This window comes from Cyclopterus lumpus, chromosome 5 (genome assembly GCF_009769545.1).
Source record: "Cyclopterus lumpus isolate fCycLum1 chromosome 5, fCycLum1.pri, whole genome shotgun sequence".
In the NCBI taxonomy this organism is placed as follows: domain Eukaryota; kingdom Metazoa; phylum Chordata; class Actinopteri; order Perciformes; family Cyclopteridae; genus Cyclopterus; species Cyclopterus lumpus.
The window spans coordinates 5537024-5554221 of NC_046970.1; the positions used below are offsets into that span (position 1 = coordinate 5537024).

General features: G+C 45.0%; 1 protein-coding gene across 1 annotated transcript in view; it reads right to left on the bottom strand.

The window, feature by feature from the left end:
* prickle2b (prickle homolog 2b) overlaps window positions 1-17198 on the bottom strand; it is an 80064-nt gene that overhangs the window by 12005 nt on the left and 50861 nt on the right. Inside the window, exon 3 of the mRNA XM_034533091.1 lies at window positions 182-365. Within this exon, the coding sequence (XP_034388982.1) occupies window positions 182-365 (184 nt within the window). The remainder of the gene's footprint in view (window positions 1-181; window positions 366-17198) is intronic.

Genomic DNA, 17198 nt, shown 5'->3' on the forward strand with positions numbered 1-17198 from the left:
TACATTACACCACTAAACATGGATTGTGTTGTGTATACATGTGAACCCCCATGGAGTCACACGGTGGAGCGTATGGTGAAATCAGAGCATGATGAGTGCAATTGCAATTGAACCCAGGAATGTGACAAAACTGAACAATTTTACACAGTGAATGTGCCGAGGCCCAGATAAGTGCTGATACCTGTTCAGGTTTGAGTCCTGGTGGTACCCAGGCGTACTCCTCCAGGGCGCAGCCCGAGTCGTCGTCTGAGGTGGAGTTCCTCTGGAAGTCGTACATCAGCTTGGTGACTGTCTTCTCCATCTCTACAGGCATGGCTGTCACAGCATGCTCCTCACGGCGACACTTGCAGTGCACACAGATCTTCCTGCCAACAGACAAAGAGACAAAGAGCATCTGTCAAGCCAATGTCGTATGGAGACTACACTTTGGTTCAACGGGAACATATTAATAAAAGATAGGAGATGGATTAGAAATGAGGGTAACAGTTATTTGACCTCAGAATAAACCACCGTTAGGGTGTAAACAGACCCGTCAGTTTATTAAATCACTGTGTTAATTTGGGTAGATAAAGTTTCAACAGAAACAAGACGTCATGCTGCAGTGGTTGTTTGAAGCCTTCCATTAATCACCAAAAATAAAGATAACCCAAATTGCTTTTTTCAAAGGGTAACCTCAGACTACCTGTAACCCCCCCAAAGAAAAAAACCCCAGAGAACAAGTATATAATTACAAACAGGCGACAGAAGTGAGCAGAATGCAGACAGCGACAGTGATGGAAAGCAGCACTGCAAACCACACACTCCCCGATGCACACAGTTAGCGAGAAACAACAGCAGATGCTTAGCCAGGAGAGTATCCAGCTACGTGTGATTTTCCACAGAAAAGATGGTTGGGAGTGTTTGACACGGACACTCCTCCTGCTCGCTACCCTTTCATCTCCAGTGGTGTCCAGAGAGTAATAAAAGAGTCCCCATATTTCATAGACTCACACAACTATTCCGCAGTGTTGTCTTACAAAATATTGGGATTAACGGACAGAAATGACTCATTGTAGAGTGACACAGAGCTTGTAAGACATCCCACAAAAAGCAGAGGAGGATGTGGGTTAAATATATGAGTGTATGGATTGAAATTAGAATAAAGGTCACCTTCACCAGGTCTACACTTAGAGACCCTGCATACATACAGATTATCATGCCCTTGACAGCCATAAGCCTTTGCGTGAAGAGGGAAACTCTGGGTGACCAGAAGGTTGCATCTCACTAACCCTTGCCGCCCCTCAGGCAGCCAGATCTGGGAGACAATCCCATTACCGTCCCAGACGGACACCTGACAGATAGCCTTATGGAGGAGCTTAGAGACACCCAGGACACTGTTTGACAGCTTGATCGGCCGAGGATCTGTAGTGTATAGTGCTTGGAGCGCAGACAGCACCATGCGGAGAGCTGGCCAAGTCTCACCTCGCCTGTTGTTCAAAGGAGCACTTCTAGTCCACGGGCCGAGTCTTGGTTAACAAAGCACTTCAGCCTATTGGTTTAGCACTGATATTGGTTTTGATGATACAGTGGACAGCTGAAATACGGAGCTCAAGTAAAACATCCCATGTGTACAGATTGTAAAGCCCTCTGAGGCAAATTTGTAATTTGTGATATTGGGCTATACAAAATAAACTGAATTGAATTGAAATGCCTCAACTGGCCATCTCACATGCCATCCTCAAAAAGAAAGAAACACGATATAATATAAAGGTCTGAAGTCGGAAGAATTCTCCATCACCACTTGAGATTCCTTTGCCATCCACGAGTCGCCCGACAGGCTATTACTGTCAGCCTCCGCTTCCAACGCCGCCCTGAGCCGAGAGGCGGGCCTCTGCGGTCATTGTGGAAGGGCAAGCAACAGGCTTCAGAGACGTACTCCACATGAAGTGGCAACATTTCATTGATCATGAATATTAATGGGTATGGTAAACAAAGCCGCGATGCAGCTCAGGCAGACAAAGTCGTCAAGCAGCTGTCAAGCAGGCCGGCTGGTAGAAGGTTGTTTGGCAAATCCCTGTCCCGGAGGCATGATGCTATAGCCCGGGGCGACGCAGCTCGCCTCATTACAACCCAGCACCTTCACCATCATTATTAATTTAAAGGTGATTAACTGGCTGACACGGAGAGAAATGCCTACATCTATAAGAGCACACACTACAGCATGAGGACTGGAAGTGAAAGACAAAGACACCAAAAGTGGACACAAATGATTACGCGTATGGACACCTCTTCCAGTCTTCTGACATGCTGCCAGCTGGTTAGCAGCTATTTCTGCCTTGGGGTGAGGAGGGACGCTTGGTGATAAGACTATACAAATAGCCAGAGCTGAAGGAAAGCATTTCACACCGCATTCCTTCCAAGAGGACACATTACACACCCCTGCACCGCTCTGCCGATAGTCTATGGAGTTTAATCTGGAGGCAGAGAAGCTTGTGACCATTGCAGAAACACACCTCTCCGACCCACTGTCATAGTCCAGATGTGGGTTGAAGACCTTCCTCAAGTGAATCAACTTGAAAACATCTGATCCCCCCCAACAAAAACACTGTGGGCCTATAGGGGCCTGTTGCTCCTTCCCTCTCCTTCTACCCTCATGATTTACAGCACACTTCATGCACATGCCTGGGATTTCCCCTCCACTGAAACCTAATCCCCCGAGCTTCCCCTTCTAATCTACATGATTTTCAATTAGGAGAGATTTGGGGACTTTTGTAATACAAGTCAAGTGCATCACAGTCGCCTCATAAATGCCTGTGAGGTAGAGAGAAGTAAGTTGAAAGGCGTGTTCTTTATTCAAACATGACTGCCTGGGCTTTCATCTCCTGGGAGATGTAAACGCTGGAGTATCATTGGTCGGTGCGAATGTGAGGTTTGTTCAAGACATGGGGGGTATTGTTGTTGGATTGAGATCCCTGGGACCATGATGTCAGCGGACAATGATTCACCATTTTGGGTTAATTATCATCGCCTTGCTCCTCTAGATTAGCCTTGTAACCCAGGTAACGGGGTGTTTTAATACGTAACTGGAGTCTGATCGGCCCCTCTGACATGTTGCATAGACTCGGTTCGATTGCTTTAGATCACCGCTGCCAGATCGTCAGCAAGCATGGTCTCAAATTTGGCTAAACAAGCATATTTAAAATTCAAATTTAGCATCTTTGCAAATGTGCTTCAAAGGTTCACTGAGAATTATCTTTGCGAGGCAATCAATGGGGCTGGGGTTGCCACCATAACCCCAGGGTTAGGATTAGGAGACTGTATTCAACCTAACATTCAGAAAACCATCTGATCATTCAACTGCATCCAAGAGCCAGCGGAAGAAGTATAGCCTTGGCGGGTTTGAAGCTGAAGTCTCACTCCACTCTCATTCCAAAACCGCCGCAACTTTTCCATGGCATCACTCGAGATGGCCAGATGAAAATCCCTTTTTTAAACGGCAGCTCTGGTTGGATGACGAGGGTGGAGAGCACAGAGGAGAGAACAGCTGGGTGCACACTGCCGCCAAGTCCCATCTTCTTCTTTTTTTCCTTGCCTCTGCTTTTGTTTACTCTGGGAGAAGTGGGGGAAGAGGAGGTCCGGCTCTTTTCTCTTTAATGGCCTTTTGTTGAACACAACTATTTGGTTCAGTGTTTCGAAGCTGTTGTTGGGACAATTCAGGCGCCATCGTTTTCACAAATGAAAAAATATACACGCAAACAACGTCTTTGTACCTCCACTGGGCTGCGTGCTGACTTCAGAGCAATTAGGAGCTGGAGGTGTTTCCGACCAGAATCAGGGCCGACAAAGACAGTTTCCATTAGCGGCCAATTAGTCAGAACCAGATGCAGCACGTTGTCGAGGACAGAGATATGGCCTGCATCCACCTGTCACAACAGATTACAGAGAGCCAAAGTCCTGCTGTTTTTCCAACGAGCCGAAACCTGATGATGGGTTTTCTCGACTGTAATATACGGCGACACAGAAGCATCTTTGTGTGTTTTTAATGGCGGCCAACAATGACCGCTCCCATGAGACGCGTCACGAATTGTGCACATGAACTCAAATTGGGCTTGAAACGTACATTTTTCATCATAGAGCCTGCATTATAAGTGGCGGGTGTGGAGTTTGAAGAGAAGTGGGCATTAAGGAGGGTCTAATCATAGATGCCATTGAGTTGCATTATGGGAAACGTAGCAGCCGGTGTCTTTGGAGTTTGAAGGATTAAAAAAAAAAAGTCTCAACCTCTGCTGCTTCAATTTCCTCCTCTTCAAAAAAAAAAAAAAGTTCTCTTGTGAGTTCCAACTTTATGGAAATACAACACCACTGGAACACCCCTCGTTATAGTGCACCTAAGACTCGTGGGAGATGTAGTTGGGAAATGCGTATTACTTGTTAATTAGCTTATAATTGTTTATGTCCAGTATGAACAAATAGTCATCTGATGTGATTTACTCATTCCAAGCTGAAAGCCAGTGGAAATTAACTTACCGGATAATAGGAGTGGGACTTTGCTTTAACTATAGCTGTATAACTATAGCTGTATAATGTAACTTAAAGTAACTTGTGAATGGAGATAGCTTTTAAAAAATACACACACACACACACACACGCACACACAACAACAACACAGAGAAGTGAATGGTACAGGACTTGTGCTGTAAGTAGGTAGCCAACAATACGCGATACTCAAGACAGGATCACATTACTTATTCATTCAAAATGACACTACTTCAGATGGGAACCGGGGGAGTCAAAGCTTCCAAGACAACCTCAGTACATACAAAGCATACTCAGACACTAGTAACACACTGCCAGGTCATTAATGAATGGCTTCACCAGGCGTTGGACTACTGGCTTATGACTAGGTCCTTCAAGTTATTTAATTGGAATATAATGTTGACTTTTCTTTTTTTGTCAATGGGGCAAAGCAGCAACAAAAGCAGTTGTGGATTTCAGAAATGTGTTGCGTTCAGGCTCCTGTCAACTCGATTGGTGTTTGGGCCGCTCTCAGACTCAAGTAGCCCAATGATACTGCTGCTGCGGCCAGCTGCTGGAGCCACATTATTCATTATCCCTCTGTCAGTCCATTCATGTGCTAATCCAGTGACCCTTTACACTGCTAAAAAAAGTAGCCATCTAAATGGCTCAATTAGCCTGCATTGAGTCTCAAAATGCTCTCTTTAAAATAACTGCCATGGAGCTGCGATAATGCCACTTGTTTCCAGCGCAGTTTGCAGCAAACAGGAAATGAATAGAGCGACTCAAATAATGACAACATAACAACACGTTGATATGGAAGAAGAAACTACATATTTTACAGGTGCTTATGAATGTATCTCTTTATTTACTAAGAAAGCTAAAATCCATATGGGACAGCGTTTGAACAACAAAGACTTTATTGCTGGAAAGCGCACAGTAGCTTGACCATTGCGCCCCAGGGGGTGGGGTGGGGGATATAACCCGGTGCTACGTCTATAGAGAGAACGCCACAGTGCGAGTCTGCATTCTGGGGGTTATTAACATCCAAATAACACGTCATGAATGAGCAAAGTGATGAAGAGAAAAAAGGCGCATCTTAGTTGAAAAGTGCGCTGACTTTAAATCGGGCACGGTTTTATTAAATTTAGTCCTGCGACTATTTCACGCACATATTTCATAAAGAGAGTAAAGGCGAAACATTTGAAAGAAACTCGATTTTATAGTTCGTAGGCCTACATTTGCGACTCAATTCTCTTTCCCATTACGCACCATGGATCGTCTGTCGCGCTATTAAGAAAAACAAAACAAAAAAACGTCTCCAAATACAACACAAACATGATCAATAATCAGCTGCTTACCTTCTTACAAACTGCGGCGGGGGGAAGCCATAGCCCTGACCTCGGTGCTGGTTGTGGTGGTGCGGGAGTTAAAATGCGTCTTCCTCATTGCAGAATGTGTCACACCACTCCAACGCTACAGCTTTGCCACGAAAACACCCCACTCTCACCCGCTGTGTGGTGTCTGCACCCCTCTGCTACATTTACCCCCTCCGCTTAAAAGCCTTTTGTCAACCCCCTGCTCTCCGCAAACACACTCGGGAGTTCAGCAAAGGAGGAGAAAAGCGAAGACGAAGAGCCAACTCAAAGTGCGTAAAATCAGATCCGCATTTACAGATCCAAACCAGAGCGCATACTCCGCTGAAATATGTGAAAATCCAAAAGGAATCCGAGATGAATCTCCCTCAGAAGCGGAGTCACTGCTGCCGGCTCTGAGTGAAGATCCGCGCGGACTTTCGCTGCGTAAAAAGCACGGAGCGCTGGAGCTGCTCCACTCGCTGCGGTCAGTCCCACTGCACCGCTTTAATCCTTCACCGGTGGCAAGTGCGCATAAATCACACGGTCACTTCCGGTTTGTATTTTCCAAAGCAAAAGCACAATTTCAAACGGGTTGGGATATTATTTGGCTGAATTAAACACCGCAATTTAATCTACTCAATTTACCCATTGGAGGACATCGTTGTATTGTTTGGGCTGTATATCTACATGTGTTTTTTATGTTGTGCAATTATGTATGACATTTGTTATTGTTTTAACCAAATTAAAAGATGTTGCAAAGGGAAATACCTCAGTGGCTACTAAACACACTGCTGGGGAAGTCCATGAAATATCGTCGAAAGCTCTCAGTAAAACCATCCAAGTGGACCTTTCCGAGGCAAATAATGACCTTTCACAGCAATATAATTTATTGAGAAATCCACTGGCAACCAAATTACTTCTTTAGCCTATTTAATATCTAATCTAACCATAAACGCCTAAAGGGGCCTTCACACCAAACGCGTTGCGAATTTTTCGCGCATCTGGATCCCATATAAAGTCAACGCACAGACGCGTTTGGTGGAAATTCGCCGGACGTTGCGATAGACGCGTTTCGCGCTTTGCGAAATTTCGCCAAAGTTGAAATATTTCAACTTCCAACGCGAGTTGCGAAAGTTTCGCCAGCCAATCAGAGTTGAGATGCTCCGCCCGTTGGGCTGCTGCTGCTCTGGTAGCGCTGGAAGCGGAAGTTATCGAGACGTAGTCGGTGAAATTCCCCGAGCTGTGTGAGCCTACGGGTGATGTTATGAAGCCAGACACAAGGGCGTTAGATGTTCCGACGTTTATGGGATGTCCACAGCAAGTATAAAGCAGAACTAGTGGTTATTTCGACCGTGGTGGATGGTGGAATTTATAACTGTTTTTACCGAGACAAGCCACAGAGATAAGCCACGCCCCCTTTTCGCAACTGGTTGCGAAAGACACAAATGAACACAACTTGACTGGCGAATAAACTGGCGAATATTCGCAACACGTTTGGTGTGAACGCACCTTAAGAAGACTTTCCAGTTGACTTCTATTCATTTCTGAACAGAGTGAGAATCAAGTCAATTAAAAGCACTTTTATTTTGAAGCCTTTGTTTCAAGTCAGAGTCGCTTACTTCTGGTCTTACGGGCATTCTCTGGTTGACTTGACACACGCGCACGCACGGACCATTCTCTCTGCATGCTAATATCCCGGTGTGATGTCAGCAAGTCAGCGGCCCCAACATTGGCGTAATTAGCAGCGTGAATGACTGGTGTTCGGGGGCCATTTGCATGTGAATTAAACCACTTCCCCGAATCAACTGGCCCGGGACGAGAAGAGCGAAGAGGGAGGGGCGAGAGGAGCTGCAGGGCGCTGACCTGCATGGGGAAATGGGGAGGTGAGTCCCTGTAAACAAAACAGGACTGTTTAACATAAGAAGCGGACATTAGTTGGAGAAAGGACAAAAGGCTTCCAGACCAATGGAAATCCACTGAATCAAAAACAAAAGGTGGAGTCAATGTAGTAGGAACTTTAAACTTTTTATAGTGCACCCATGGGGTCTGTTATTATAGGTTGACTTTTTTTGTGTGCCAAAGACTCATAAACAGAGGACAGAGTGGACCTTGCTTAGAATTTACAGCCATCTATGCGCCCATTGCGTATGATTTGTTATGCTATTAAGTAGAAAATGCTCTCGTCTACTTTAGAAGTCACACAAGGAGCATTTTTTAAAAATATACATTGAAATTATAAAAATAATTTCCACAAGGAAATTAAAGCAGGGGACTGACGTTTACGATCACCACGTGGAATCAGTGAGCTGAGCTATTATTATATAGCAACGACATAAACAGCACAAGTGTTCCCTAACAGATTGCCACCATCTCAGCAGCTATTTTGGCTTCTTATTAATCTCTCGAACACTCACATGGCAATAAGCTCTGTAAGGCCATTTGTTTCCCTCTTGTCCCAACAATGAGTGGTAGGAGTGTTGAACAACGTCACGCTGCTGCTCGTTATTTGCCTGTTTGTGTAACGCAAAAATGTGTTGAGAAAACAGAAAAACAGCCAAAGGTTTTCTGGCAATCAAAGCAGAACAGATTTGTGGAAGATTTAAAAAGGCTGGATGGATGGAAGTGGGTAAGAGAGTAATTAAATCAGGATGTGTGTATATTCTTTTCCCAAAATGTCCTGCTGCTGCCGGGTGGCCAAGCACACGTTAAAAGAAAGAAATGCATAAAGGAATATTTAAAAAGCTGCACAAGAATTTTGCCGTTTCTGCGGAAAACAGCCAGCGGCTGTGAACAACTTCCTCAGTTTTTTTAGGACAGTGCTGCAGTCTATGTTCTCCTTTCAGGAACTGTCCCTCTGGCTTCCCCGAGTCCGGGTATAAGCTCTGCTTTTTTTTTTTTTTCCCCGAGTACACCTCACACGTGGCAAGGCGACTCTCGCTGTGACTTCATCTCATACACGAGAGCATATAATTGCGGCCTCTTTACAAACACAAGAATATCTATTACAGCTCCAACGGCCGATCCACGAGAGTTTACGACGGGCACTAAGTGACAGTGTCCTCTGCTCAGAGCGACCACAGAACGAGCCAACGTGGTTTGGGGCCAGCCACTCACCCCAATAAGCCATTCCCGTTTCCCCAATAAACTGTTCGACGACCTGCAGTAAGCCGTTTTAAATGTCATATGAGGACTGAATAAAGCATAGAGGCCAGCTTGGGGGACATACCATAGATAGCATTGCCTGCACAGACTCCTGGCATGCACAGAGACACGCTGCTTGGTAATTTTAGACAGTGAGCCAAACAGGTTTACTCCCTTCCTAAGCATGCATAAGCATATTGGGGGTTTTGTCTCTATCAAAGCACAGGATGATAGATATTGTAAATACATGTTGCCCTTGGGCTGGGAGCCTTATCTTGAGTATGCAAGAAAGTTGTAGTGCCTCAAAGGATCTTATTCCACAAGAACATTATTCATATCTTACCAGGGAAGGAACTGATTTATATACTGCATGATATGGTCAGAAAAACACACCTGATAAATCAATGCCTTTATCTGGATTTGAAATGTCGCCAACATCCCAACATTGCCTCCTCATCTTTATTTCTCATCTGCTTTTTTAGGAACACCAGTCTCCTCTCCTTTCATGTGGCAAATGCTGATGGCTATCACTCTAGAGTCAACACACGAGGCAGCTGGGACTCAACCCAACAGCTGATAGCTCAGACATGCTGAGGGGGAGAGAGCCGGCTTCCTCTTCCACAAGACGTTTCTATCCCAGTGCTGCAGAGGGTTTCTTAAGCAAATGTGTAATTACTCTTACGTATTTACACTCCCCAAACTCTGATCTCCAACTACTTAAACTGGGCTGAGGCCGCCATGATTTTGAGTGCAGGGAGAAGGATGGAATAAGAAAGAAATCAAAAGATAAATGGTAAAGACAATACCTTGGATGATTAGATTAGATTAGATAAAATAGATGATTTAGGTCACCAGTCCCACCAAGCAGTTTGTCCTTTGGGGCTTTATCCCGCAGTATGTGTTCCCTTTCCGAAATCAACAATTTGGAAAACATGCCCATTTTTAGGTATGTGGACGTGTGAAAGCGAGCGTGATTTGCATTTTTTTGTCTTATATCTTGGTCACGTCTCGCTCGTCTCCATAAGGCAGGATTTTCATCCTGGCTGTTTGGAACGGATATGAACACTTTTGCCTTCAAATGTGATCTTTGTTAGAACTGATTCTAAAAGAACATTTGGAGCAGCACGGAGTTAATCTTTAATTGCGTGATTCTGTACCAGGACACCGAACAACCAATCAAGCAACCGGGGTGTTAAACTCAGTGAACGGCCCAATGGAAGTTGTTACCAACCACCGCAGCTAATCCTGGTAAGTTTGTTTGCTTACCTGCCGTTGGATAACGGCCCTTCCGCTACATTGAGGGTGTAATGATTCATGTGGACACTTAGCGACCGGTTTACAAAGAAGAAGAAGGGGCTGCCAGTATAAAAGGTTCACTGGTTTCCCATTCTGTGAGAGCCGTGTCATTTTGGAGACACACTGACCTCCACTCTATCGTGGACTTGCAGAACCTCGGCCCAACTGCTCTGACCAGAAAGCAGATTTAGTGTGACGCGAGACAGGGGGGCTCGCTATGGGACCTCCACCCAGGACTCCGGAACCCATGTTCCCAGCAGATAAGTGGCCATTATTCACCCCGTGTTGAACATTAACTGGATTAATTCTGTGCGGGTTGAAGGGTGAAATTGTATTTGTCCAAAGGGAGGGAAATGGGAAGGAAATGAGGAGCGTTGCCAACTTGGCCGAAATTCTAATTAGCTCGGGGGTTCGTTAGCACACAAACTCAACTCTGGCTGCACAGACCTTGCTGGTGCAGAGGCCTTGGTAAGCCATTAAGCCACAGAGGGGAACATATAAGGGAGACAGTGAGAAAGAAAAAGAGAGATAAAGGGGGAAGAAAGAAAGAGTACGGACACTTAGTTTCACGCTCAAAGGCCCAAGGCAGGGAGGTGACATTGTGGAGTTACTCCTCAAGGGGACTGGAGCTATTTCTTGCTGCTCCTGGCCCACTTACATAAGGGCTCTTCAGCACAGAGGAAAAAACCCTCTGAGCCCTCCACCTTTGTCTACCCATTAGACCACCCATCTGCACTGTGGACGGCCCTCTCCAGGGCGACACAGCTCAATTTCCACCGTGCTGTGCCCAACAACGGCGGTTTGTCAATGAGCCTTTCCCAGCCGTACAGTACATGCGGATTCTGATTCAAAACATAACTAGGTCATGCGCTGGTTTGAAGAAAAGAAAAGGAGGAGGGAGGAACAGTTCTAGGAAGTAAAGACATACTGTAGTGGACGCAGTGGGATATGAGGAAAGCAAACAAGAGACAGTGGTCGCAAAAATGTGGTTTGACGTTATTACTGTTCCTGTGTTCATGCCTTAGAAAAATAAAGACATTTGGGAGACGAGATCGAGCTTTCTGCACATCTGTGCTGAAAAGTTATCCCCTTTAAAAAAAAATGTTGGAAAGTAAAGCACAAGAATCTCTCATTGCTCTCGCAGCAACTCATAAAGCCACAGCTCTGATGCAGCGTGATCTTGTGGCTCCATGAATGAACAACCCACCTCCGAACCGCCCACATTCAGCACCCTGCAGCACATTTCTCTGACTCAACTCTCTCATTCAGCCTCCACTGATGTTCCACTTCCTCACCTTGTCATCATGACCCAGATGAGTGGTGTGGGTGTTGATGCTGATTTGCTTACTCTCTCTCTCTCTGTGTGGGTTTTGGTTTCATTCACAACATTTGGCAAATCAACTAAACCTCTTCCGACTTGTATTTCTGGTTCTCTCTCTGTAACAAATCACCTTGCAGCCCTCGTCCTGCAGACTGACCAGATGTTCCATCGTTAATAATGAATATTAGCGTACTTATTAGCTGGACCACAATAATGGGTTGGCAGCCGCAGTCTTGATATATATATCAGACGGTTGCATGAAGCGAGCCAACACAACAGCCTTTATGTAGAGTTTGAGGGTTGGTGCGCGCTGCTCTTTGTAAAGAAGCCAGGTAAAAAAGAACATATCTAGTTGGGGTGTGAAGGTGCAACAAAAGAATACACATGTTGAATGTGTATTTGGTTGCTACGCCCCTGGAACAAGCCTGATGCTTTAGGGCGTGGGTTTTTGTTACTTCCAGTATTTTTAAATCTAGAGATAACACGTGACAAAAGTTAAAAAAAAGAGACGAACAAAGGGTCTGTCAAGTATGAGCAGAGGAACATGGGATAGTGAAATAGAAGGTCGTCTGAGTTTTTCCCATCATGAGAACAGTCTGTGTTTGTGTGTGTGGCTTTTGGGTAAAAATAATGAATAGCATTAAAACTACTTGAACATGAGTCACGATAGTCACTTATCAGTATACCCCGGGGTTTAATTTGTCCTATTTATACTGAGCCTACAGACGGGCTACAAGTGGCAACGTGTTGTGGTGGTAAGAGCAGCATTGTTCAAAGCATCTTCGTCTTTTTGTAAAGAGCATTTAATTAGTGACTGAAACTTGAAGGACGACTTTGCTTCACATCAATGCGGACACACATACAAACTGATGTATGAGCACAGACACACAGGATAAAGGGCCTTTTGGAAAATGGAAATAACGCGTGCTACTAGTATTGTTTCCTATGGTCCCAAAAAGATCTGAGCACTTGGTTTAAAATCTTCATATCTTTAACATCAAATATTCAATATTTAGGAAATAAGTAACGACCAAAGTCAACGTTTGAAAAGGCAAGTATTATCTTTTAGGAGTTAAACACCGATGCTGATATCAGATATCAGTCCGATAGCGACTTAAATAGGATGTTCTGGTATTGGTAATCATTATTTTGATAAATAACAATTCAGTACATTTATATCTATGTATTCATGTGTACATTTTGTTCAACAAAGGAAACGCAACATTTAAGTAAAGCCTGATATTGCTTTAAACATAAAAGTCACTTGTACACAGTCCGGCATACAGCTTCTTAAACACTGGTATCAGATCAATAATCAATATCGGCCGATACCCAAAGTCCAAGTACTGGTATTGAGACTGAACAAGTGAAGCATCTCTTCACTAAAACTCAGATCAAATGCTTGATCTGCTTTTTCGGGTCAGGTTTGATCAGATTTCATTGAAAGTAGCTTAGAACAACAAAATGTTGCTACATCCTGACTGGTGGACTGGACATGTCTTCTCAACTGAGTTTGAAATATACCAAACTGTTGTTACATTTTTATATTGTATTCATGTAGAATACAATATAAGTAGTTAATGAGAAAGTAGTTTTCAAGGTCTTTTATTTCCCCCTTCTAGTTCAATGTGCACCGTCTCACCTAAATAATCCAATCTTGTAGCTGAATTATAAATATATATATACACACACACACACACACACACACACACACACACACACACACACACACACACTTCTGTGTTTATATCCAGCAGGCCATTGGAAAAAGGAAGTAAATGAGTTGTAGGAGAAACAAAGAGATAAACTCTGGATTAGATCATGTCAATAATGAACAGATGAATCTGAAAGAGGAAATAAGAAGATTAAACTCAAATCGGATTCAAACTAAGACCGAGTCACTTAAGCTAATCGACCAATAAAACCACAGAGAACATATTCAGAAAGCCGACAGACATTACTTCAAAGCCCACATTTGAATCAAAAGCAGAGTTTCATCTTGGGGTTATAGGTTTAGGCAATTTAATTTGCCCCCTATTTCATCTTGCAACACTGTTTACCCCAACAAAGAGGGATTCGTGATGAGCCAAACACGCACACGCGCACACACACACACACACACACACACACACACACACACACACACACATACACACACACCACTCTCCCTACAGGATCTTGAAAGCTTTTGGAGATTATGGATTGGAGGAGAAATTGACATTTCCAAGACGTGACGGAGCAGCCTTGAGCTTCTTCACCGGCCCGATGGAGGCGGTGAAGTCGGGGCTTTATTGACTGATCGCTGCCCCGAAACTGTAGGCAGAAAACACTCGCACACAAGGACAGACGAGGAGGAGTTATGGGTCACATTGAGCCATCCGCACACGCCGACAAATCCTGTGAAACAACTTTTATCACACTGAGGTCAAGCGTTCAGAGTGAGCACATCATTCAGTGCATCCCTCCTGGTGCCTTTTAAAAGGTACCGTGGTCTTGGTTTGAATACCGGGTCCGAGCAAACTTCTTCACGAGATAGTCGCGAAGAAAGTCTTTACCCATCCGTAACTTTTTCTACACCCACTTCATTCCCCACTTACTGCTGCTCCCCTATGACCCTCTTTTAAAGCATATGGCTCATTAGGAAGCAGTGAGAGAGAGCGGTGCCCCGAGAGAAACTGAATCACCCCGGCTCGCCGCTGTTTACTCCAGATCCGGCCCGCTGCTTGAGCCGCTGTTTATTTGAACTGTGAACCTCCATGTGAGGTGTGTGTGAAAGGAAAAGTGTAAGCGTGTGTGTGTGTGTGTGTGTGTGAGAGAGAGAAAGAGAGAGCATGTGTGCTGTGGAGGCGAGGGGGAGGGAAAGGCTTCACACAAAACCCAGTGTCTCACCCTCCGATTTCTTTCACACCTCTCTTAACACGCTTTTCACAGCGTATTTATTCGCCCCGCGGGCTCCTGGCACTCCTCGGGTTCTCCGGGGCCACAGACGGGGCTCTGTGCTGCACCACTCGGGCACAAGGAGTCCGAAAAACAGACCTCCGACACCCCCCGTGGAGCTCCAGACACAGTAATGTCCTTCTGCTGACCCACATATGACATCACCGCCTGGTTCTCACACACCTACATACTGTATGTTCGCGCACACGATCACACAGAAAACATACAGACACTTCTGCAATGTTTGCATACACACATGCGTGAAAGTTGGCAAGAATGCATACAATTCTATGCTTATTTTGTAATTAAGGAACTCTAAGTTGATACACACACACACACACAGGCGCACACACACACACACACACACACACTGAGGAACAGTAAGGTTAGTGTGGGATTGGTTAAAACTGTCCAAGGCCAGAGCAAAGGATAAGAAGACCTGAGCATCAATGAAGCCACTGTTTAAAAAGAAAGCAGACTGACTGGAGGAGCCACGAGGAAAAGGAAAGGCTGCCAAGTATTCAGGCACGAGAAGGAGGACACACACTGAGGAGAACACATAGCATGGACAAACATATCAACATGTGTGCACAGAGAGCCGAGCGTATCGAAATCTAGGTTGACGTATTGAAGGACTAGCTGTTGCTCTTTCAGCTCCATTTATGTGTGGGTGGCTCTGAATTAGCAGGACAGGCCTCACTGGCCATAAACATACAAACTGACAATAAAGACGATGTATCATCACCTTTTTCCCCCGTCTCCAACGTTAAGGAGGCACGGATATGTAGAAGACCACAGGAGAAGTATCGGCCTGGTTTGAGTTAAAAGTAACAAATAAGTGATCAGCACTTCCCTGAAGTTCCCTGAAGAATGTTCACACATGCTCACTGATTTGAAGCTTTTTTCACGGACAAAAAGAAGAAAAGAGAAACCTTGTGGCCGGCTGCAGAGGTGTGGAACAGCTAATCACTGTGTATCATTCTTCTCGCCTCTGTTGCTGGGCTCCACATGTCTCCACATAGACACACAGTAACACAGTGCAAACACGTGATGCTGCAAAGTCACGCACTGGGCATGTGTGTGCGACACACAAAACCATGCAAACAATTATATCAAGTGTCTTTTTCAAGCTACTGTTGTTTTTTCTAGAATTCATGCAAACCCATCGTCTACGGGTAGAACAACGTACTCCTACTCTGTGGAAAGGCGATGTCGATATCCCCCGTGTCCAATCACAGCACAGCACTGCAGCTCACGTATGTTTGGTGCCTGCTCCTCTCTGGTATCTAGGGCAGCATACCAGTCAGTGGAGGGAAAGACTGTGTGTTGTGTGGTGGTGTGTGTCAGCTTGTGTGTGCATCTGCATGCCAAGCCTGTGCCAGCCACAAGACTGATGCTGGCGTCAGAATAAATCACACTCAGTCTGCTATTCCTTCCCTGCAGCACACCAAGAGGTTAGCTGAGAGAGGAAGACAGAGGAGAGGGAGATCATAAAAAAAAAAAAAACAGATCATAAAAGCAACATCAATGGGGGATTGGCGGAGCGAGAGAGAGGGAAACATAAAAGGCAACGTGAAGAGCAGGAGAGCTTGTGATACAAACGCTTTGGGAGGAAAACACAATGACAGGGAGGGAGCGCACGCGGTATCACCAAGCCCATCCATCTGTAGCCAAGCTACGTGCTAATACACTCATGTACTCTCTAGAGTTGACCTATGGATTTGTCTAATTGCTGGTTCACTTCCCATTGTATGTAAACCGTCCAGTGTGATGGATGAGACCAGGAGGGAAACTGACACAAGGCCGCTGCAATAGCACCAATCAATAAATGGGCAGAACGTTAAGATAGCCACAGTAGTCCTGTTCATCAGTTCATCAGTTCATCAGTTAAGGCCCAGTCACACCAGAAATTCAAAACAGATTTGGTGGACGAATCTAGTAATTTCAATGGAATTGTTGCTATCAGTAGATTCAGGGGAGATGAATCCTCAGGAATGTAACATCCTGTGCCAGAGTAACTGTCCTGCTCCACAAAAAAACAAAACAATTGGAGATTTATTTACAGGAGTTGGTGATGGTACAAAACACCTCTTGAATAAACTGTTATTGTCATACATTACAAGGGCCCAAAGTTTGATGACTCAAATAAAATGGCGGACAGCAAATATAGTACATAAGATAGTAAATAGAACGATGGCCATGTTCCTGGCTGGTTAGCATGCTAGCGGCTAGGTCGTCAGCCAGAGTACTTCACATACTAGTCTTGCAGAACTTCACTCTCTGGTGTCGCCAGCCCTTAATCCCCCCCCAAGGCCTCCGTCAATATATGGCCAATAGCGGCTTCTGGCCTCAAAGCCCACCCCTTAACACAGGGAGCTCGAGGCAACCTGGCTCTGATCTATAGATCAGGAACTACTTTGCATTTAACTGCTGCGGCTGACACTGCGCGTCCATCTGATCCTCCGAAGGCCGCAGAGCTCACCATGCATCGTGAACCCTATTGATTACGCACGCAAATCAATTGAGTACTTGAACAGATCCTTTTGAAGCAGACTTGCATTTTTTCTCAAACAATATCTGATCAATGCTCGGGTTAAGTCGGCAGGTTTAAGCATGAATAGTCACGAGCTTCACCACATCTCAATTGCAAA